Source organism: Hyposmocoma kahamanoa, unplaced genomic scaffold, assembly GCF_003589595.1.
Source record: "Hyposmocoma kahamanoa isolate Upper Pololo Valley unplaced genomic scaffold, ASM358959v1 95, whole genome shotgun sequence".
Lineage (NCBI taxonomy): Eukaryota > Metazoa > Arthropoda > Insecta > Lepidoptera > Cosmopterigidae > Hyposmocoma > Hyposmocoma kahamanoa.
Window position 1 is genome coordinate 11,561,161 of NW_020654972.1, and position 24,446 is coordinate 11,585,606.

A 24,446-nucleotide genomic window follows, 5' to 3' on the forward strand; every position below is an offset into this window, starting at 1 on the left:
ATATTGTAGGCACAATGTAACAATGCGCTTGTTACCTGCATGTGATTAACGCTGTTAACTGCCGACGGCATTAGAAACTATTGTCACAACGGCAGTCAGTCGATGATCAAATGTTTCGAAAATAATGGAATGATAGAAAGTATTATTCTTGATAATGACACAACAATGGTCATGACTTGGTGCTTACACGCTCCCTACGACTTCTTTCTACGAATTCGATGAAAATAACCGCCATATTCGATATTCTGTACCACCATAGACTTGGCAACAGTATACCTTTAAACTCAGAATAAGCATAGAAACCGTCAAATTTGTGGCCAGATACTGTAGCTCATGATTAGTATTCTACGCTGCAAAATTAAATACCTGATCTGCCACTGCTATATTAGTCGACTATGAAAGCAGATGTCATTTAGACATAATGTGATAGCTACCACGACGCGAGAATTTACGAAAATTAAATTATATTAACCATGATTATTTTTGTTGTAGACCTTTTCATTCGTGTTTCGTAGTCTTGTTCCGACAGAGAACATAGGCGGACTGAAAAACAGCAATATTCTGCGAGTTGTTCTTTTCATCCAATAAAATTAATATTAGAAAGAAATCAAAGTAGCTCTTAGCTATCGCGTATATTTTCTACATTTATGTGTCTGTAACGAATTTCTATTTATTTATAATCCACAAACCATGGAATGCGAATTCTTTACACTAAGATATTCTTTTTTTTATTTACGTGTTGTGTCGGGACTTGCGGCACGTCAAAAACATAAAGCCGATTAATTTTTTCAGTCGAGAAATTTTGGCGATAATTTTCGACATCTTAATGTATATGTGAATATTTTTTTTTTTGTAATTTGCTCATACGTATTTTTGGTTAAATGCTGTATTTTTGATTAACTTTGTGCCATGTTTACCACTTTAATTTTTAGGTATGCTTGGTTACGTTTTATAGAAATTCAACTGAACATAAACAAACAATGGTGGTTGATTTCAGTTATTACCATGATATAATAGCACTCATTAAAGTATATGATAGTTCAGACGATTTGTTTGACTGGTACATAAAATTTAACATGTGTACTGTAATCGAGCTACATTTTACGGATTATAAATGACGCTATTTCTACGCTTATCATTGTTCGGACATATTATGAGTAGGGTTATCAACCGTCTGGATTTATGCAGACATGTACGGCTTTTTGACCTTCTGCCCGGATCTTGTTCAGATTTATGTACACTCTCAATTACTGCGCTGTATAAGAGGATTATCATTAGTAAAAAAACCGTCCCATCGCGCAGTTTCAACCTCTTATTCGCCTTATTATCTACGCGCCCCGTCACGACGACTTCGTGGTCTTTTTAGATGGGTTTGAATGAGAAATTGTAATCTCAACGTTGTTGTAATTGCCACTGTTTATCCGGACTATTGAAAAATCGGAATGTTAACCCTAATTATGTGAGACCATAGACTTGTTTGGCAGCAGAACATTTGGGAGAGAACAAAAAGCGTAATCATACAAAAAAATCGCTTATAGTAGCATGTCATAGTTGCATTTAAACGCGGCATATCACAAAAGTAAGGAAAACCAAAACTGACTAAGAATTTAAGAAGCCTTATAGCAACGTACTAATGAGCTTTTTGTCGCTACGTCCGCATAGAAAATGGTGAAACAGGTCGCCATGGTGTCGATTAGGACGAGTTTTCAGCTCGTAAGTACGGTACCTAAAAACACGTCAGTCAAAGTATAACAGTTAAACTGCTAGCTCACTAAACGATTTACAGCTGTAGTGTCACGGGGTACCATGACATCACTGCTGTCAATATGAAAATGACCATTTTTTTGTCGTCTTAAGCTTATTTCTTTTTTTGTAACAATTCATTTGTAATAATTTTATAACGCTAATCTATAACACATCGAATAATCCAATCCGTAACATTTCACGAACCAACAAGTCTTTTTTTTTTCAATAAAACCCTCAATGAAGGTTCAAAAATTCACAGCTTCAGACGGTTTATGTAAGTGAAAGTTGCTCAGAATGTAATGAAAAGTTATTATTAAATGTCACAATAACTTAATCATTTTTAGTTTCACAAGATAATAACTAGATATTTGATGAAGATATCTTTCATAAAATTTGATTATCGACGCATTTATTGTTAAAGGTTGAAAAGTAACTCTGTTTTTTCTATTTGCCCTGACATTTGATTCACCGCATTTTATTATTCTTACATTTATAAGTTTTGAAAGGACTGAGTGTACCCAATTTCAAACTACTAATTTTGCAACACAGAACTTTCAGGGACACCTTTGTGTACCTAGCTGTGATCAGAGCTAAGTTACGGACTAATTGTGTTCACTGTTCTTGCCTGGTGTCCACGTAGAGAGGCACTTCTTTGTACTCCGGGAAGGGATACAGCACGAGATACTCCATTGTTTTGTACCAGGGTATCAGGCCATTCTGAAAAACAAGAAAACTTTCTTAATAAGGATTGCAAAAATGAACTAAGAGTAATCGACAGATAATTTCGCTAAATTATTCCAAGCGCCCCGTGGCTCTTAGACCGCAAATTCGGAACGGTGGTGCGTTCAGCGGGGCAGTCCATCTAGGGCATCGAGCAAGTACTTGGCAGAGCCGTCCCAAAGGTGCGAACAGTACTCCATGCTGCTTCGGACCTGAGCTTTATACAACAGGTATCGCAGCTCTGGAGTAAAAAATCGGTGCACCTTGTTCAGGATGCCAAGCTTGCGCGACGCGGTACAGATGACGCTCTCTATATTATAGTCTTTGTTGCTCATGTCCTTCCGGATGCTCATCCCCAGCAGGCTGAGCTTGTCCTGCAGCGTCAGCGTTGTACCCTGAAGATGGGGAAGTGGAAGGAATGGGGATTTTTTGGAACTGAACGCGCATACCTGGGTTTCTTGGCGTTGAACTCAACCAAGTTTCGGGAGCCCCACGACGATATATGTTCCAAAACATGGTTGAGCTCAGCGACAAGTTTTTCCAGGTTTCTCTCAGGGTCCTCCGGGCTGCTGGACGGTTGCTTATAATAGCAACCGTGCACTGTGCTATCATCTGCATAGCAATGAATGTTGCCAAAAGGCAACAAGTCATTGATATGCAGAAGGAACAGCGTGGGCGACAGCACGGAGCCCTGTGGCACCCCAGCATTAACTGTCACGAGCCGCGAAGTGCCTCCGTCAACAAGGACACGCAATCTTCGCTCGCGCAGAAAGCCGGAGATCCACTCACAAAGGCGGCCGGGAAGACCATATGCCGGAAGCTTGGAGAGGAGACCACGGTGCCAGACCCGATCAAAGGCCTTAGCAATATCCAGACTTATCGCTAAGGTTTCGCCCTGTTTGTCGATAGCTTCACCCCAGAGATGCATTAGATACGCTAGAACGTCACCCGTTGATCGGTTCGGCCGAAACCCGTACTGTTGATCATTAAGAATGGAGTGACGTTCCAGGTGCCGGATTATCTGGATATTTAGAATCCGCTCCATCACTTTGCAGAGCACTGAAGTGACAGCTATTGGGCGATAGTTTGTCGGATTAGACCGATCTCCTTTCTTGGAGATAGGTTGCACGTTGGCCTCCCTCCAAGCTAGGGGCACGTTACCAGATTGGTATGAGAGGCGGTATAAGCGCGTCAGTACGGGAGACAACTCCGCCGCACATCTTTTAAGGACGATAGGAGGTATCCCATCTGGACCATAGGCCTTCCGCACGTCAAGACTCTGCAGTTCCTTGCGGACATCACATTGCCTGATAACTATATCAGGCATTGTGACTCCGCAGTGGGGAATTGACGGCGGTTGCGCATCTTGGTCGTGAATGCGCGAGTTAGCCCCAAAAAGGTCGGCCAATAAATTGGCTTTCTCTTCGGGGCCATAGGCCAAAAATCCATTGGGACACCTCAAAGGCGGCAGCGACGAACGACAAAAATTGGACTGCACGGCTTTGGCCAGGCTCCAGTAGGCACGGCTACCGGTGGGATGGGCTACCAGCTTCTGGCCAATCCGTGAAACGCGCATGTCACATAGACAGGCCCTGTGTACATCGTTTGGTGTGGCAACACCAACTTTTACACGCGTAGCAACCAGGCAAGGATTGAGCGATTTACAAAAACGTTTAAAGATTTAATTTAATTTTAAGACGACATTGTTATTCGAACACGGAACGCAAACACTCGCAGCTCAGGAACAATTTCCATTAAATTTTAGTTTACATAAAATCTAGTTGGTTTTTTAAGTTCTCCAGCCGCAGTCTTAAAGTTGTAAAAATATCGAATTTTTATGTTCTGTATGAAAATCGAGATTCGCACAATTTTAATAGCTCGTTGGAGACTCGCAGATTTCTAAATGGAACGTAACCGTGTCGTTGTTACGTTCGTCGCGTAAATGGCAGCCAACTCACCGCATTCGTTCGCCTGTTGGTGCCGCGGCCGTAGCCGTTCCAGTGGTTGCCGGCGATGCCGATCATGTCGCCCACCTGCGAAGCACGCCAGTGTTACCGAGCGAACTCAACGAGGGCGACGCGCCATTGCCACGCGCTACCTTGAAGGAGATGTCCTGCGCGCCCGAGGCGTCGTGCGGCAGCACGGCGACGCGGTCGTGCGCGTTCTGCCCGCCGAAGTAGTAGATGTCGTCCAGCGAGAAGAAAGACTCCGACGCGTCCACGCGGTTCGCCTGCATCAGCTCGTACGCCACACGCCCCACCTTCCGGGACGGACGTCTTAAGGCGAAGCTCGTCCAGGGCGGGAAGCGAAGGATCGCCCGAAGCCTTGTAAGGTACGAATCAGGCAATCCCCGTTCCCGCCGTGGTATACAATGTGCTTTTTTATTGTGACAGTATGGGGAAATCCGATAATATAATAGATTTGAGGATAGAACCTTCTATGGTTTCGGGTTTCCCCATACTGTATCTACAAGGAAACTTCTTAGAAACAATTAACTACTATCTTTTTCGTGAGAGCAAATTTTCACATAGTAAATTGTTTGGTTAAGCGTGAGTTGTCCGTGAAAAGAATATGTTGATGAACTCAGTTTCTTGTAAAAATCATTTCATTGTATGAGACGGAAAAATTGGGACAGCAGAAGTTGATCAAATTTCATAAAATGTTTTTTCATATAAAAGGAAACTAAGTGTATCTAAAAAAAATTCTGAATTTTATAAATTTTGAATGGAAAAAAAAAACATTTTATTTAATTTGACCAACTTCCGCTTTCCGGATTTTTTCGTCCCATACAATGCAATAATCCTTACATGAGCCGATTAGCACAAAAAAATCACTTATTTTATAAATATTTACAAACAACTCACGCATGATCAAAAAATAGTTTTCACAAAAAAAAACTTCATCTCCTATAATTTCAGATTGCCGCATACCGTCCCAATAAAAAAAACACTGCAAAAAGGAATGCTGTTCTCAAACAATGAAATAATAAAAGACTTAAGTTCTAACTTTTTTATTTAAGAGAATATTAATAAGAAATGTAATGTACATTTTGTATGACAAATGTTGCTTGTTATTTTAAATTAGGCGGAGTACACTGACACTCTCTAGAACTTATTTCCGCGAAGAGTTTCTTTAGTTTCTTTGCATGGCTCTTTGTTAATAGGGTATATTGAAAAGTTTAGAGCAGCGGCAGGGGGCAGAAACTTAGCCTAAAGGCGTAGGTCAACAAAAAATTGCACGTTCCAGAAATGAGAACGAAAAAGTTATTTTTTGGAAGCAATTTAAATATTTCAGAGCATGTTTAAGTAATGTTAGTATTCAAGGCGCGTGCAGTTGGGCGCATTGACCCACGAAATCGCGGAACACCAAGTAACAAAGCGCTAATTAGTAACGATAGGCGCCGTCCTTAGAGGGAAAAATTGTAGGAGAGGGGACACGGGAAGTGAGATTGTTGCAGTTGATTAGTTAATTGTTGAATTTGAACACTTTCGCTTCGTCCAAATTACCGTGTAAAAACATAAAAACAAGCAAGTTTAATATGTACAACTGGTGCGAGTTTCCCGAGAATGCCTTTCCTGCCTTCGTCGCTTGCAACGGACGGCCGGCGCAGGAGACGAGTCGACGCGGACCCGAGAGTACCTGGCTGCTGAAGGTGGCGACCAGGAAGTCGCAGGCGGCCAGCAGGTGCAGGTCCACGAGCAGGCCGGTCAGCGACTGCGGCGTGTAGCGGCGGTGCGTGGCCGCCAGCTTGGCGATGCCGGCGTCGCCCTCGAACGCGTACTGCGGGTACTTGCGGCGCGCGTCCTCCAGCACCTGCCGAGGGGGCGGTCAGAGGCGCTGCGGCGGGCGCCGGCGGGGCGGGGGCGGGGCGGGGGCGGCACGTACGTTGGCGTCGTCCGAGGCCAGGTACACGCGGCGCGCGGCCACGGGCCCGTCCAGCTCCAGCGTGTCGAAGAACTGCGCCACGTGCGCCATGTACTCGTGGATGTGGTGGAAGGCCGCCTCCGTGCCCACCTTGTCCGTGCGCCGCACGTGCACCCTGCGGACCGGCGACAGTCAGCTCGTGCGGGCGGCCGAGCACTCACGTTCGCATTTGCACTGCGAACTCCCGACCCGCACCGGCAGGGGATCGTCTAGGCAATCGGATGATGACGACATAGGTGACGGATGTGCTTAGCCCCCTGGATCCCTTTTGGCATTACTAATGTTATACAAGGGAACAAACCCAACACTGCAAAAACTGTAACTTACAACGTGTCCGGCTTGACCCAGTTGAAGATCACACAATATGAAACATAAAAACAACCGTTATGCGACAAGAAGTAACCTGCTTTTACTCACACTACAAATGAATGAATGAATGAATGACATTTATTTACCTAAAACATAGTTCGAAATGCTACAGTTAAATAAAGCAGGTAGAAGATTATCGGTGATACCAATAATAAGATAGCCCTCACTCTAACAAATTGGCATACAAATCAATTGTTTTCACGTAGAAAACAACCTAATTTATAGCACCGTCTTTTGGCCACGTCTTCTGTCTTTAATTCAATGGAGAAATAATAGAAAACAATGCGTTATTACATCCCAGAAATTTTCACATCAAAACCAATATTACTAAAACAATAACAAATGGCACGCAATGAACAATTGAGAACGATCAAATAACAATCATTTGATTAGTTGGATACAAAAAACCGTCTGATAAAAACGCCATAAAAATGTCATAAACCGAACGCATAGCTATCGTACAACCGTCCACCATTGCTGAATATCAAATAACAAAATCAGATAATGCGAGTTGAACTTTGGTGAAGCATGCTTCAAAGTCCACATTTGATTCTATGAATTCTAAATTCACAATTGGTTAAAACTACACACGGACCCTTCAATTATACAACAATATTACTTATCGATTATGCAAATTGGATACTACGTACAAGGTAAAAGGTTCAATTTAAAACATTATCAACGGGAGTACAAGCTTTATCGATATACTTTATTAATTTTGCTAGAAAGTAAACAAAGCCGTAACTTTGTTACAATCTGCAAAGTGTTATTATACAACTCGTAAAACTTCTTGTACTGTGTTGTAATTGACATAGATTATTGAAATTTAATCATTTTGCTGCCGCCATGTAATTCATCACACGTAATAACTTTTTTTATTGAACACCGTCCAAACAACAAGGTCAAACAAACATTCCTCCTCAAACAACTCGACTCGAACTAGCGACTGTTGCCTCAACGTGGCTACCGGTCTGCCAACAGAACTACGAGTCGAGCCAGCAGATCTTACGAATTTCTGTATGTGCTTGTTGCGCATCTTAATATTCTCAATGAAGGAGCGAAGACGAGAACGTCATTTGTACGAACAAGTAAAGAAGAATAGAGTACCCGACGATAGGCGTCTTAAAGCTCATCCTGGCGATGGTTTCGTTGATGGCCTTCTGCATGGCGGTGCGCGGGCGCAGCACGAATTTAATCATCTGCCCCACCCACCACGACGCCGGGTCGCCGTTGAACCGCAGAATCCTGACCGGGCAATGTACATAAACAAATCAATTGGAAAATCAAATAAATGACTCAGTCATAGAAAATAGGTAATAATAATTAAACCTAATAACAAAAATCGAAGGGTATGAAGAAAATAGTTATACTGTACTGTACATCTTTAACACACCCACATTCAACAATTTTGTATGGCAAATTGTACATAATAAACTCATTTAATATTTTAATTTAAAAAGTAGCAACTTGTATATCAATTGTGCCCTATGTACAGAGGGGAACAATCCAGTTACCTATGTGCGAGGTCCTTTGGGATAGCAAGCGGTAGGAACTTGGGCTTCTGCGACATCGAATCGATGAAAGGCAGCGAGATCACCTTCGCGTCGTAAGACGCTGTAATGCAAAACAACACCTTAATATCATTGACTTACAAATAAATGGACGACGGGTCTAATACAAAAACCACGAAAAAAATGTCCCAAGTCAACCTATTCGAAATTTAAATTGTAATGTCATCGCAGTATCGCGCTGTCAGTAGAACAAATGAAGACTAAAGCGGAGTGTCGCGCTCTGTATACGATTTTAGCGCCTTACAAGTGCGGACACTTTTTAGCGCGGACCCGACGTCCATATAATTGTAAGTCAATGCTTAATATAATCAAAATCAACAATGGTATCACTAACATCACCCTTGTGTGATTAACGTAAGGATAATTTGCTACAACATTTTTTTGCGGCCATAAAAGGCTTTGTTCATAAAGATTACGGAAGAGCGGAGATACCTAACTTCAAGGAAGTAATACATGCAGAGGGGATACCTCCTTAACCTGAAATTATTGTATTATCTTATATTGTATATTTTTCATATGTAACCAGCAATTTTTTTTTAGTTTTTATTTAAACCCCTGGACATAGACAACTTTATAGAATACAAATTACACCCAAACTCGCGAGAGAAATAAATGTAGGTCATACAAATTTTTATTTAAATTGCAAGTAATAATATAACTTTCTTGTTTTGATTTATCGCTTTTATATTTAAACATTGCGGGATTTCAAAGGGAGATAATGTCCACTCTGCATGTTCCTTGAAGTTTAGGTAAATATAATTCCTAACAACTAACTAATTCAAAAGTAAGTTCAAAGGAAAATAATTCGTCTAGTACAATTCGATATCATATACGTACACATAACCAGAGAAAAATTAATATGACCCAAAGATTGTACCAATAGATACTATGCACAGATTGACTCACACAAGGCCACAGATAATGAATTTAATGTTTATTATGTACTTTCAACATCGTCCTCCAATCGTCCGAACTCAGGTATGTAGCCGGGTATCACTATCTTTTCCTGCGTCTTCTCTAGTATACGCCTGAACGCTCCCGGGCCTCCGGAATTACACAAAAATGCAAATTACAATCCTGGCGTTTACCAACACGCGTTCGTGCTAAGTAATAAGCAAATATAGTATTACCAGCAGAAAAACTCCAAAACAGGAAGTAATGCCACCTCACCTATTTCTGCCGCCAAGAGGCTGCGATTGCACTAGAGATGTGGAAAAATCCCACCAATAGGATTACCGTATTTTCCTAGCCTCGCATAGCGCTGCTCTGGAGGAAGAGGGCTAGCGTAGTTAAGTATTTGTACATACAAAAAAGCGAGGAATTTGTGCGAGGGATGCAAGCGAGGAAAGTGTGTCGCCTCACCACACGCGCAAGCTGAAAAGACTCCGCTACTCATCCTCGCATCGCTCAGCCACCTCGCACAGCTTTGGTGGAAACCATCAATCACACCGTTTCACAGGGCCGCTAAACATCCTAGCTACCTCGCACCATCATCTTTGGTGGAATCGCAGCCAAATGTGGGCATTAACGCGTTCCGGTTTTGAAGGGTAAATGTGGTGATGAAATTATAGGTACAAATGGGACTTGTCAACTTATGTCTCAAGGTGACGGGCGCAGTGGGAGTGCCCCTTAGATCTTTGCGATTTAAAGCTCTTAGTGACAGTGCAACTGTTATGGACAGGCGTGTCGCTTACCACCAGGTGCTCGACTTGTTGTGATAAGTGATGAAATATTTTAGTATCTACTAGAATAGAAAGTATTTTCAGAAATATAATAAATTTTAATTGCGAAAGGATATTTAGGCGACAATTAAAATAATCAACATTACTTATTTGAAATTGCCATTACGAGTTCTTCGATGTATAACTACACCTAGAAGCTCTCCTATATATCTACCGCACAAAAGCCATTACGATGTATAAACTTTTTGGAGGTTATTGTTCTTTTTATTTTTTGTTTTTTGTTATGTTACTTTATAGTTAAAACAGCAGGGCCATGTCGAGACCATTTTAATCTTGAAATCCATCGAGATCACCACACGAATTATCTGGTGTCATACTAGGGAATTCCCTGTGTTATAGTTATGATGACCTCCGTGGTCGTGTGGCTTCTACACCGGCTTTCATGATGTCGCCATCTCTGAGGTCACGAGTTCGATTCCCGGGCGGATCAATTTAGAAAATAACTTTTCTATAATGTCTCGGGTGTGGGTGTTTATGGTACCGTCGTTGTTCCAGATTTCCATAACACAAGTGTTTTAGTTACTTACTTTGGGATCAAAGCAACGAACGTATGACATGTTGTCTGATATTTATTATGATTATTACGAGTGTAACGAACTGAAAACCGGACCATCTGCGGTAATCAGTTATAATTTTGAAAATGGTGTCCTGCAGAGCGCGAGGATCTTCGCCCAGAACATTGGCGCCGCCGCAACAACGACGCCTACATGGGAGCTAAAATGTTCGCCTAAAGGACTAACCACACACATCAGGGCCGTGCCCGAGACGCGGACGGACCGTGCTCCGACAGAGGCTCAAAACATCGCTGCGTATATTTTGCATGAACTCGCTCACACATGTCCGTGTCCGGGCCGGCACCGGGACGGGCCCTGAGTTCGTACAAACTACACAGTCCGTCCACGTCCCGGGCACTGCCCTGATGTGTGTGTCCTTTAGCAGAAGTCAGCTGGGAGCATACATTACAAACATACATTCATAATTCATTCTACTGTATTAACTCCGGAACACCCAAACCAGAACCATTTTAAATGGGAACATATATTGGTATTATCGGGAATAGAACACGAGACCTCTTTATCCAGCGACCCCAGTACTAACTACAAAAATCGGTAACTTTAGTTACCGAGACAGTGAAACAAAAAAATACCTGGCCACTGAAGCGCCTTATCTTCGTAAGCACTGGTGCAGGAATCCGAGAGTGGATAGAACACGTAGTCCCATCCCTTCGTGTTGTACCGCCAGCCGCGCGACTGCAGGATGAGCGTGCGCTCCGTCGCGTACGCGAAGATCAGACAGTACGCGATGTGGTGCAATTGGCAGCCGAAGCCGCAGCCCTGCGTGGGACAAACATCATGGATAATTCAGACCGGATATCCTAAGCACTGGTAGTCAACTAACATACGAAAAACTAACGCTCTGGCCACACAGAGGCGGTAACGGGAGCGTTCCGGGACCGGGATTTATAATGTTAGAGTTCCTATTCGGATTAGTTCGGTAAGTTTCATTCGATAACTGTGTTCTGAATAACGTTTGAAGCCTTTGCCGGTCGAGAAGTTCGAGTAATTGCACGAGTCAAAACCTTCACTGTTTGCAGAATCAGCCAAAGCCATTTGAGATCGTACGACTCTTTAAGTATAAAAATGCAAGGTGGCTCGAATTGTGTGTCGACGAGTGTACATAGCCGATAAAATGAAGAATACATTGTCAAATACAATCAATGCAGTTTGTCGCAATCACAATAAATGCTCCATTGCGTCTGATAAACATTATGGTACGATCGAGTTGCATCACTTAATGACCTCAAATGCACAATTTTGTATAACCACATTGTACGTTACTCAGCGGGTCAATCACCTAAAATTAAAACTTCTTCCTTTCACATGTCAGCAAAAACCTAACCTATGAAAAAAAATTATACTTTCATTGACCTATGATTAGATTACCAATGAAAAAAAAGTTGCACTTTTGCTGACCTATAGAATAAAGGTTACACTTTAGATGACCGATGAAAGAAAGATTATACTTGCTTACCTGTATAGGAAAAAATTTCATTTTTTACGGACCTATGAGGAGTGATTACGGATTATACATTATTATTAGTACGGTTACGACCGTCATTCTAGTTGTGAGATTTATACCGTACTTTTAAAACATTCTTGTTTTTAGAAGCGAACTGATGAAACTATTTTATCGGCTCTAAATAGGTTAATTATTTCTTTTTGTCTTTCGAAATTCATTTGTTTACAATTCTTACAACTCATACAGCTGTTTCGAGAAAATCATGACGAATGGAGAACAGATGCTCCGTGTGGACTAAATCTAGTTTTAGAAGTTATTTTTATCACTGTCATTCATCTTACTCGACATGCTGCCATCAACATACCCCAAAACACGTTACTATTTATGCCGCGCTAGTTTCGAGATACCGTATCTGAATTTCCGTAACCTTCATCCGAATACATATCAAATGCAGATACGACACTGACCCAGTGTGGGTTGGGAACACACATGCCTTCGAAGACATTACACCGAGCCAGTTTCTGCACAATATTTCCGTTCATTATGAATGCACATCAAAGAGATGTTAACAGTCTGTGCAGTACAGGGTCAAGAGCACGTCAAGCTTGACAGTTGAGGCTTAAATCCAACTCTATGCCGCTTACGATAAGAACGGTCCAACGTACAAAGTGTCAAGCTTGACGTGCTCTTGACTGTACAAGGCCAGTCTCTTATAAAATATAGTGAAACAAAAAGTTTTTACAGCTTCTGCTTACTTGGACAACAAAATTCCATGCTTTGGCTCTTGCAGGTAGTCTCAATCTATGATATTTCGAACAAATATTCTAAAAAGTTTTTTTACAAAGAGAATTCCCTCTTCTTTTCAAGTTTCCAATTTATTCTTCGCAGGGGAATCTACTTTATGGTTTGTTTACACCTATTAAATAACGAAATAATTAACTAAGCAAGGTAATTGTTTTCTAACACGGATACATTAAGTTAAAATTTAGTTAAAACTTAGTTAATTGCTTGGTCACTTCAATTAGGGTTAAACTAGCCTTTACGAAAGAGTAGTAGAGTTTAATCATTGTGACGATTTCAAATATAATTTGCTTGTCTACGACATAGAAGATTATTTAAGATTCCAAACATAATGTAAAACGTTTTATTATGTACTTAGCATTTTAGTTTAATAAATACATTATTAATATATAATCTAAACTTGGAAAGACCTCAATACTGGAATGTAGCATATAAGTGCTTCCTGTTTGATATCTCTTACGAAACGCCTTCTTTGCGTCTTTCTAATTAATAAGCGACAGAACGCATGATCGCCTTTTTTCTGTAGAATCTCTAATATACCAAGTACTCTCCAAAGTAAATCATCACTGCTTTACCACAACTACCGAAATTGATTAGAGCACAGACTAAACAAACATTAGAGTGATGAATGGTCAATAACATGGGTGACAGGACGCAAACAAAAAAATCATTTTTTTTAATTTTTATTAAAACAAGTAAGAATTTGTCTACTAATAATGTTCACAAAAATTGTGACCTTGGTTTTTCTACTGTACTACGGTTCCGAGGCGAGTTTACAGCGCTAAATTTGCTAACCGGGGCCTAACAAATTTGTGTACGATATACGATGATCTAAAAACATGCATATTCCCTCTAGTCTATAATAGCCCCAAATTGTATTTTTAGGAAAACACTAACACCGGCAGTGTATTCAATTGAGAGAGGAACCAAGTCGCTTCGTGCGAATGTGTGATATGTAAAAGAGATACGGATGAAGTGGAGAACTCAAATGTTTCGTAGGAAAAAGCGGCTCAGGGTCATATTTCGTAATTATTTAACAGCGACAGCTTTGAAATGATAGAAAAATATCATAAAGCTTAATGGCTGTAACGTATTGCTGAATGCTGAAATTTGGAGTGAAGTGCAAGTTGCAAAAGGTAATTTGCAGCTACGGAAATCTAGAGCCAACATACAGCAACTTAGGAAAATTACGTGGAGAACTTAGTAAAATGAACTGTTTATTCATAACTGCGCCTCCAGCTGGTTTAAATGATCATCTTCTTTGCAATACAAAACCCACATTCCGCATTAATAAAACAATTTACTATTTCTATGGACTTCAAAAGCGGCAAACATCCATCCATTCATTCATTCGATCTATCCGACGGAAAGAAGTTACCGTCATTGAGATATTGACCTCATAACACTTGGTTGCTTTAGCCACTCTCATAGCAGTGCAACTGCTTATTCCACTTGAAAGCCAACACTGATTTGGAAATATTTTGAAAAACTTATGGTACAGTACAGACCTTGTTGAGGTTGCAGATGACCTTACGTGCTTCACGGCAGTCTGAAGGGTTCTGCAGATACTTGAGCCGCCTCTGAATAAGATCGCTCACGTTGGCCGCCTCGAGCCGCCGCCATTCGTTGTGCCCGTCTATCTCTGCCAGCTTCTGCTGGTCGAACAGCAGTGACCTGAAAAAATTTAATTATTAATATAAGCAATCGCTACAGGCCAGATTAAACGAATCACAAAAAAATTAATGGTAGTGGAAGAAAAACAGTCGTAAAGTCCCAGAGAAAGAGCTCGAAAGATAAATATACAACAAATTGGATGCTACACCGGTCAATGCTACCTAATTCCGACTCAGTATAGTGTACGGAAACCATGAACAATATTTTGTGAGCAAATAATAGCGTTGCGTAACACGTCGCACTCCATGCGTGTAAATAATTATATTTTCACCTCTCATGCTCTTAAAGTTTATGCTGGGTGTATGGCTGCATAAAATAGGATTTTATGCTCTAGTGCATGAAATAAAAAATCCATCACATTAAATATGTCTAATTGTTCTAATTTTACATACAATTTTTATTCAGTAATCGTTTATTTGTAATATTGCTGTTTAATTTCCTCGCAATCGAAGTGAAAAGCAGAGTGTATAACTCGTCCATTTTAGATATACTCGTCTCGGACAAAATGACGCGAAGCCGTAAAACCATAATCAAAGATTTGCAACGGGCACATAGGAAAATTCGTCTGCTAACTCTTCTTTACGTTGGGAGAGCGATAACCCCGGTTTGGCGAAAAGTCGCTGGTTCCAGTGCAGCCGGGTCGAAGGAATTTTTCTTTGTGTTTGTTCGATCTTATTATCAATAAAATTAGATGAATTAATTAGTGTTTTATGAAAATGCTAATACAACTAAAAAAGTATGTAATAATATACCAACTGACGAGTGAGGTTAATACTGATCGTTATTTGTGAGAGAATGGCGCCTGAGATAAGCATAAAAATGCCTGTGTTACAGCTCGCCAGGACCCCTTTCCGCCGGTTATACAATTTTACGTCAATTAGGTAGGCACAGAATGTACATTAAAGATAAAAATTGACTAAAGTACGTATTATCTGATTTTGATCAACTATTTACTTTTATTGTGGTCTACACACACACTAAGGTTTATTAGTTACGGGTAAGAAAATTTACAAAACGAAATAAATTCATAGGTAAAAAAAGTGTTTGTTTCTGCGTGTGTGTTGTATATTTAGGTAAAAAAATAATTATAATGTAGGACGCAATAGGTTTTCGGGCTTGTCATAGACGAATGACATTAAGCCAATTTATCACCGTTCGGTCAGTTGGTATTTGGTAGGTGATAGCGTGTTGTTTTTTAATTATAGTCTACTACCAAGGTAGCAATAAAACTTCTGAGTAAAACTTGGCGGCAATAACTGAAATCTAAATCAAAGCAATTACACTTGTCCCCTACAATATGAAGACCAAGCAGGAATGTTGAAATGGCGGCGTTTTGCAAAACGACCTTTCCATTGTAGTACAAATTTAATTGAGTTTACAATAGCCGAATGGTAATGAGCAAAAAACACGTTGAGATGGCCTCTGACACGCAAACCAGTTATTCAAAAATGCATTCGATTTTTTGTAGTATACAGGCTTATTTGTATAAAACTAACTCTCGCACAAGAAACATCATAAACAACACCTTTCGTTCCATTACTATTTACGAAACGTAAGAAATTTACCAAAGATACATTTTTAAGTTTTTGCACTACGTGACACTTTTTAGATCTGCATTGGACTGGTATTTACGCTAGCGCTTTCTTTTGTTACGGCATATATTAGGCAAAAGTTTATTTGACGAAATAAAACCAAGGGCCGTAATTTAAGAAATTCGATTTCAGCATTCATCAATTTAAAGTCGCTCGGCGAGCTATGGAACGGGCTATGCTCGGAGTTTCTCTGAAGGATAAAATTCGTAATCTCATTATGCGACAGAGAACCAAGCTCACCGACATAGCTACTGCAATAAGCAAGCTGAAGTGGCAGTAGGCTGGCCATATCTGTCGAAGAACCGATATGGTGAAAACGAGTTCTAGAGTGGAGACCGCGACTCGGCAAACGTGTGTAGGACGTCCTCCAGCCACGTGGAGTGACGACCTGCGAAAGGTTGCTGGCGGGAAATCGAAACGACAAGGAGGTGGAGGTCTATGTCCAACAGTGGACTACGATAGGCTGATCATGGTGATGACGATGATATTTCAGCATGAAATCATACTACACTTAAATATAGAAAAAAATAACCTACAATCATTGACTTACAATTATATGGACGTCGGGTCCGCGCTAAAAAGTGTCCGCACTTGTAAGGCGCTAAAATCGTATACAGAGCGCCAAACTCCGCTTTAGTCTTCATTTGTTCTACGGACAGCGCGAAACTGCGATGACATAACAATTTAAATTTCGAATAGGTTGACTTGGGACATTTTTTTCGTGGTTTTTGTATTAGACCCGTCGTCCATTTATTTGTAAGTCAATGCCTACAATCAAATAATTACTTCTGAATTTTACATTCTTTTTTTTTTTTCAACTCAAAAATCCGAAATTCCTAATAAATAACAAAATATTTTCTTGAATCTAGGGTAGATGATGTCTTAAGTATAAATTAATTTGCACTTAGATTACGTATTTCTGTCTTATAACAAAAATAGATTTTTGAGACGTTTTTTTAATGTTATCAAGTAATTATTCTCTAGCGTCTATAGGGAGAGGTTCGTTTTATTGGATCTAATAAATTTATCTACATACAAAGAAGTTTGTCTTTTTCGAAGTAAACCGTTTGTACCGTGTTCAGTTCAGAGCGATCAATTTTTATTATTTTTATTTTTGTACGAAATTAAAATCGAATGAAATATAAAAAGTCATGGAACAAAAGTTGTTGTTTATGATACCAGCGACAAGTTGTTTTACATGTACAACTCGAGTGGAGATCGTCTTTCCATTCCATGAATGAGTCATTCGAAATTGCGAGGTCGACGATTCGAATACTTGCGGGGGTTTAATTTCTAAGTTACGTATACAATCTAAGGGTCGTATTCTAGAACTCTACTCAATGCTCAAGTCAGGACTTGAGTATGGTTTAAAGCACTCGAATCATACTCAAGTCCCTTCCATTAGGGTCGTATTTCCAGTGCTTGTGTTTCCAGTGCAAATGCCTCTGGAAAACGCATGAAATCCCAAATCCACATTCGGCCAGGGTATAGGACTAAAAGCAACCGTTTCTTTAGAGCCAAGTGCCCGTCAGCGGTTGATGATAAAAGTATTTCCTTTAAACCGCATTCAAATAAAGTTATTGTTTCAAAGGATTATGTTTACAACTTCATTATGCAAAAACCGAAGGAGTGTAATTTTTGGCCGGCTTGTTATTAATACTAATGAAAGTATGTGTTTAAGATCAGAGTAAACATTCACCTACCAGGCGAAAGTGTACAAGCTTCCTCCACATCTTCACTTTCCAGTAGGAGAGATTTTTTTCCATTTTAGGAAATTAATGTTATAATTACTAGAGCCTAGTTATACAAGTGCGGTGAGCATTCAAATGCCATTAACCTATTTATTACCGTATTTAGAAAAGAACATAGAGATTATAAAACCAGGCAGTTGTACAAAGCATCGGTAAGAAAGAGACAGAAAACGAAACAAATGAAAAGAACAAAAATAAACAATACACAAAAGGGTATCAGAGTATGTCGCCTGTGGCGTGATGTGTCGAAATGATGCTTGATCATGTCAACTGTGACGACGTTTGAACAAAACATATCAAATAGATCTGATAATGTGCCTATTACTAAAGGGTCTCAATCAAGTATGTATGTATTTTAACTTTAACGGTAGCAAAAAGGTCGTTGTCCATTCAGAAACCGGTCAATGCGTGTGTGTGACAACAATTCTGAACTTTTATCAGGAAACTGGTGACTCAGCACACGTGTGCGTGATCTTCGCCGAATTTGCTTTACGCTTATCATTATGGAGTATACTCAAATGTCTCATTTCCCTGACTGGGTAATGTGATGCCACGCAAATTGTAGCCTGTTAAGTACGTTGACGTCTTTACGGCTAATTATCATGCAGAAGCATTAATATACATTACTTTGAGTCTTTTCATGGCACAGCTTTAAATCTGTATAAACCTGCCAAAAACCGTCAACATCAGCTCGTGCACGCATAACCTTAAGCACCTTCATTTGATTGTGGACAAAACTGAGTATGAGTAAGAATTTTAACTTAAAGTTGTACATATCCAAGTTGGTTGGTTGACGTGTATTTTCGGTCCCACTGTTTGCTTAAAATGTATTAATAAAGTTCAACGCTCGCCGCGTGGTTCTGTACAGCGATTCCGTGACCGCTCTACCATATAAACATACGACTAAAATTATCACTTCTCGCGGATATTGGGCAACCACGAAAGGTCACACGTCGAATTATAATACTATTGCCGAACGTAAATACATTAACCGCTTTTCGAAATCCGTACACATTTCTCACATGCAAAGGAACATTTCGAGTTTTTTTAATATTTTGGAAAAATACGTTTTTTATAACATCAAGTCACAACAAAAAGTCGTGCGCCTGATGGTACGTCCATAACAATTGCAGTGTCCCTCAGAGCTTTAAATCGCAAAGAGACACTACCACTGCGCCCGCCACTCTGATACATAAGTTGACAAGTCCCACGTGCCTGTACTTTCACCTAATACAACGTAATGGTGACATTACTGCTTGGCGGCAGAAATAGGTAAGAAGGCAGTATTTCCCTGGGCAAACTCTTTCACAAGGTGCTGTACTGATACTGAGAAGAGAGAGAATATGTACAACAAGAAGATGCATAAAAAGATAGAAGAATCTTGAAAATAATGGAAAACCGTGCGCTCCGTATTCCGATATCTGAAGACAAACTAAAGTCAAGTACATAGGAGATCTGATAACGGAACAAAAATTTTAGCTCCTTTGCATTGGGTAGGTCATATTGCGAATGGTGATGACAGATGGAGAAAAGCGACAGTAAGAGACACGCCTGTCCATAACAGTTGTCGCGCCACTCAGAGCTTTAATTTGAAAAGATCTTAGGGGCAATGCCACTGTGCCCTGAGAAGTAAGTTGACAAGTCCCATTTGCCAGTAATTACACCAGCACCATTGCCCTTCCAAACCGGGGAAAGGTAATGAATGAAAAATTTGCTAATGCTAGATATGACAGTTAGAAGAGGTACGAAAACTGTCGTCCACTAACTAAAACGTGGCTAAGTGACAAACGGTCAAATAACCGTTTTAAATAGCAAAAAATAGAGCATAAAATTCTCTTATAAAAACAGTCAAAATTAGTTAACAAGTTCTACTTATCGGAAGTTACCCTAACAATTTGAATATTCTGAAAACGGGGTTATGGTTCTCACGATATATCTCATAAAAATATTTTGTCACTTAGCAGCATTTTAGTTGGCAGACGGCAGAGAGAAGAATACCGCCACGGGGATTCAAACCGTCCACCTCTCAGTCGAAGAGCAGCCGTTCTCCCACTAGGCACCACCACTGTCTCGTTTCTAAATAGGAGAAATTATTTCTGAAAATATTTATTTCTTGAATATTACGTTCAATTACCACGATATTGGCATATTCTTTGTGAAAATATTGTTATTATTATTGATACAAAGATGTTGTGCTCAACAAAGACAAAATCCTTCCATCTGACTACACTCGCACCAGTGTCCGTTGCCATGCCGCATGCCGGGGCCACCGCTCTTTACTATTGGCATGGCAACAAATCGAGTATAGTCAGATCGAATTCATTTTTCTTTGTCATGTTCGATCTTCTATCATAATAATTCTTTCTAAGAAGTAACACAATGTTACTGTGGTATCTACTTTACAAGCAATAACTATGAGACGTATTATTGCGATTCGTACAAATCGTTCGTTCGTCCTCACGTCGGACACACTTATAAGTAGCAGTAGAGGTTGTGAAAGAGTTCGTCAAGGGAAGTACTGCCACCTTACTTATTTCTGCCGCCAAGCAGTAATGCAGTAATTCGGTTTGAGGCGTAAGGGTGTATGTGAAATTACAGGCACATGGGACTTGTCAACAATATGTCGCACGGTGACGAGCGCAGTGACGGTGCCCTTCAGACCTTTGCGATTTAAAGTTCCGAATGGCACTGCAATTGCTATGGACAGGCGTGTCGCGTACCAGCAGACGTACGCCTTGCTCGTCCCTTCACTTGGTACTATCATAAAAAAAAATCTGCCTAGATGCATAACGCATAACAATATTATTTACGATATGATGCTATTATAATTAACTTATCCATACCATACTAAATCAATTTGGATTTGCATTTAATGGGGAAAAACTGCTATAATCTGTGTAGCAACAAAGCTGCAATTCAATAAAGGGGCGGCAGAAGCTGCGGGCTTGGTTTTATCTTACCTGGATTTAGCCCAATTTTGCTCTCCGCGTCACCTACGTGTTCGGAACGTACAATGTCGTACATTTTTTAGAAACAGAGCTCCTTGTGAATTCGAAAAAATTCGTCCAAGGAAGTAGTGCCACTTTACCTGCTTTGGCCACCAAGCAGTAATATGACCATTACTGCGTTCCCGTTTTGAAGATGGTGCTGGTAAAACTACAGGAACATCGGACTGCAGCGCCCCTCAGATCTCTGCGGGTTAAAGCTCTGAGTGGCACTGCAAATGTAATGAACAGGCGTGTCGCTTCCCACCAGGCGCACCACTTGTTCGTTCCGGCACTTGGTATTATAAAAAAAGACAACAATTCGCTTCCAAAAGTTGAATAAAGAACAAACAAACACGTATTTGTGAAAGGATTCAGCGTGGCTTTACGCGTGACACTTTGGTTACACCGCACAAATCAATTAGTCTTTTAACGAATTGATTTACTTGCCGATTGGTTTCGCAGTAGCAAAATCATCGATTGCGACCGCGTTTATACACACATCGTGGGGTAACATCGTGTACGTAAAAAGAAGTGATATCGATTTTACGACGACCTCCGTAGTGCAGCAGTTGGCTAAATTCGATATACAATAAATGTATTTTGTTTATGATACCAAGTGTTGGAATAAACAAGTCCTGTACCTAATGGTTGCAGTGCCACTCAGAGCTTTAAATCACAAAGATGTATAGAACACTGCCACCGCGTTCGTCACCATGCGCATAAGATGACAAATCCCATGTGCCTGTAATTTCACCAGCACCCTTACCACTCGAAACCGGAACGCAATAGTGCTCACAGTACTGCGTGGTGGCGGAAATAGGCAAGGTAGCACTTCCCTGGACGAACTCTTTCACAAGGGACTCTATTTTTATTGAATTGGTATTCAATTATTTGTATGTGAAATTACTCCACTAGTTTGTTAGAATTATTAATACAAAATTTAACAACAATGAATAGTAACATCTCTAACCAGGGCTGGTAGCTGTAAAGGTATCTAACTGGGTCACGAAATACTTAAGATTTCTCATAGATGGCGCTACGGCTAAAAGTCGTTGAAAAACCAAATACAAAGACACGACAACACAGAAAAATTCGTGAGGTCCGCTGGTTCGTTCTGTGACGTAGTATGCTAGAAGACTTCGGTTCGAACCGGCCGGATCGATGGAATTTTTACTGAGTGTTCGATCTTTGTATTAATTATTATTATTAATTAATAATTATAACTCTATTTTTATTTTATTAATTTAATTTTTTTATCTTAAAGGAAGATCAACAGCTTAAAACTAACTTATACAATAATAGTAACACCTGACAGCTGATTACAGATCCTCACAAATAGAAATATAATAAGGATGCACAATTTAACTAACCTATCGCATAAAACTTAACTTATTACGTAAAACATAAAAATAAGTACAACCGCAGTCGCAAGCCTCACTATGAGTCAAAGAAATGCCCACTCAGTGCTCTCCTCGCCGAATCACACTCGTATTGAAAAGATCCAAATCAAAAGCAGTACATAGAATGTTAAAATTATTGTCCGCACGCTACATAAACTCATTTTGCCTATAGTTAGTATGGGCCGGGGATAAAAGCAAAGGTGAATTGTTTCTTAAGGGTTTAAAAAGAACTTTAAGTGATATTTGTGATAATAATACCCGACAAACGCATTTCTCTACTGTTACTAAATTTGAAGGCGCCCTAAACTTGGTCTGACGGTCTGACCAGAACAGTCTGCAGATTAACCATTGGTAGACTTTATCAACATTTTGGAGTACGCTGTTTTACATCAGGAGTTTTTAATCATTCATCAATTTCTCAGAGAAAAGTTTAAGACGCTCTGGCATCACAGTACATTTACTCAAGTATTTTGTATGCGCGTCAATATATACATAATTTAGTTAACAAAGCAGATATCCATAATATTAACCTTGGAACTAAGTCCAAACTAATAGTACCACGATTTCGTTTGACTAAGGTAAACGATTATTTTCTGGGGAACTGTACCTATAAGTTTTTACAAAAGATTAGGAGCATATTGACTGAAAACCAGCGCATTAGGAAACCATGGCATATGCTGGGTCAGCGCCGTTTCACTGCTATGACAATCATGCTTTGTTTTTTCTTTTATGCTTAATCTGTATTTGAGTTACATCAGTGTCATAAAGTGTAAAGTTATAAAGTGTTTATCTATCTATGTATCATATATTAAGATTACCATTTCCTAATTTCAAAACAAGTATTTTAATTGAATAGTCATATTAAAAAATTTAAGAGTATTTGTTAGATAAAAAATATGGAAAGACAACATGAGTTTAGATTCCACACAATTATGATTCAAAGTGTATTCCATAGCATTTAAGTTTATTTGAAAAGAGAAATCCCTAGAATTTCTTGCTCGTTCTTCTCAGGGAGGTCAGTGTAGTGAACGAGCAGTAGCTTCAAAAATTTATATTTCAAGTGTAAACATTTTACTATTTATTATTTATTACTTTATTTAAATGACTTACCGTTTCCGGAACGCAAAGTATGTATGTACAAAGAAAACACAAAGCCATTCTCGAGTTTATAAAAAAAGATGATGGCGGCATTTGGTAAATCTATTGTTAAAATAGATGGAAAACCCAATGAATGTAAAAGGAATATTAATTAAGAACGTTCAATACAATGTTTGCCGGCGTTTAATTAATAAGTGGATTAACCGAAAGAGGTGTAATAATCTTTGAATAACCCTTTAGGCAACACGCGTATTGATAATTATGTGTGTAGTATATACAGGGTGTAAATTTGAGACGGGGCAGCAAGGCCAGCTACCTTAATCGTTGTAGTTACAGGAAAACGGTTCAAGAAGATTATCCATGAATTTTGAAGATATTTTGATCGACATTCACAGATTTTGAAAAAATTGTACAGTCAGCAAGATAAAAGGCAATTTTTAAGTTTTAGTTAGGTAAGGATCAATAGTCTCTATGGGACCAACTGAGGTAAGAGTACTCGAAACGTCAGAAATCGCAAAAAACTTTTTACTTAGTTGTTCGATAGTAAGGAAACTAAAGTGTCAACGCTTTTGCGCTCCGCCACAAAATAGCCGCCGAACGCTTTTACCCTGTATAGCACCGTACCAAACCCACAGCGGAAAACCCGCAAGTAATCGGTCCCCGATTCTATGAAGCGTTATCTGAAATGTTGCCATCGATATAGAGAATCTCTTGCCTCTTTCGAAAAAGTTGTAATTTTATTGTCATCACACTTGCTCGTAAATAGTGTTAAATGTAGTCGTAAAATGGTAAAACCTTGAAGGCATGAAAAAAACTGTGCCTTGCAGTGAAATAGAAGTTTCATAACAAACGTTAGTAAGAAGAGCTTTCAAGTAAGCAGTCACTCTTTCAGATATTCTGGAATAGTTCTTGGGGTATGTGCATCCATGCACATACCGCAAGAACTAAAATTGAATTACTCACGATTTTAATTAATTACTCCGTATTTACGCTCGATAACAATGCTGCCAGTTTTAATGTTTTTTGATAACAGCAATGTTCCGATTAATGTT

At 39.7% G+C, this 24,446-nt stretch overlaps 1 protein-coding gene across 2 annotated transcripts in view; it reads right to left on the bottom strand.

The window, feature by feature from the left end:
- Nucleotides 1-1,960: 1,960 nt before the first annotated feature.
- LOC113238149 (alpha-(1,6)-fucosyltransferase) overlaps nt 1,961-24,446 on the bottom strand; it is a 45,181-nt gene continuing 22,695 nt past the window's right edge. Inside the window, exons 6-14 of one of the 2 annotated variants that reach the window (XM_026474894.1) lie at nt 14,401-14,566; nt 11,220-11,406; nt 8,274-8,373; nt 7,867-8,004; nt 6,352-6,505; nt 6,106-6,279; nt 4,565-4,726; nt 4,425-4,499; nt 1,961-2,463 (exon numbers count right to left, since the gene is read on the bottom strand). In XM_026474894.1, coding sequence (XP_026330679.1) covers nt 2,359-2,463; nt 4,425-4,499; nt 4,565-4,726; nt 6,106-6,279; nt 6,352-6,505; nt 7,867-8,004; nt 8,274-8,373; nt 11,220-11,406; nt 14,401-14,566 — 1,261 coding nt within the window. In that variant the 3' untranslated portion in view covers nt 1,961-2,358. The remainder of the gene's footprint in view (nt 2,464-4,424; nt 4,500-4,564; nt 4,727-6,105; nt 6,280-6,351; nt 6,506-7,866; nt 8,005-8,273; nt 8,374-11,219; nt 11,407-14,400; nt 14,567-24,446) is intronic. The other variant, XM_026474895.1, reaches the window with a different exon arrangement.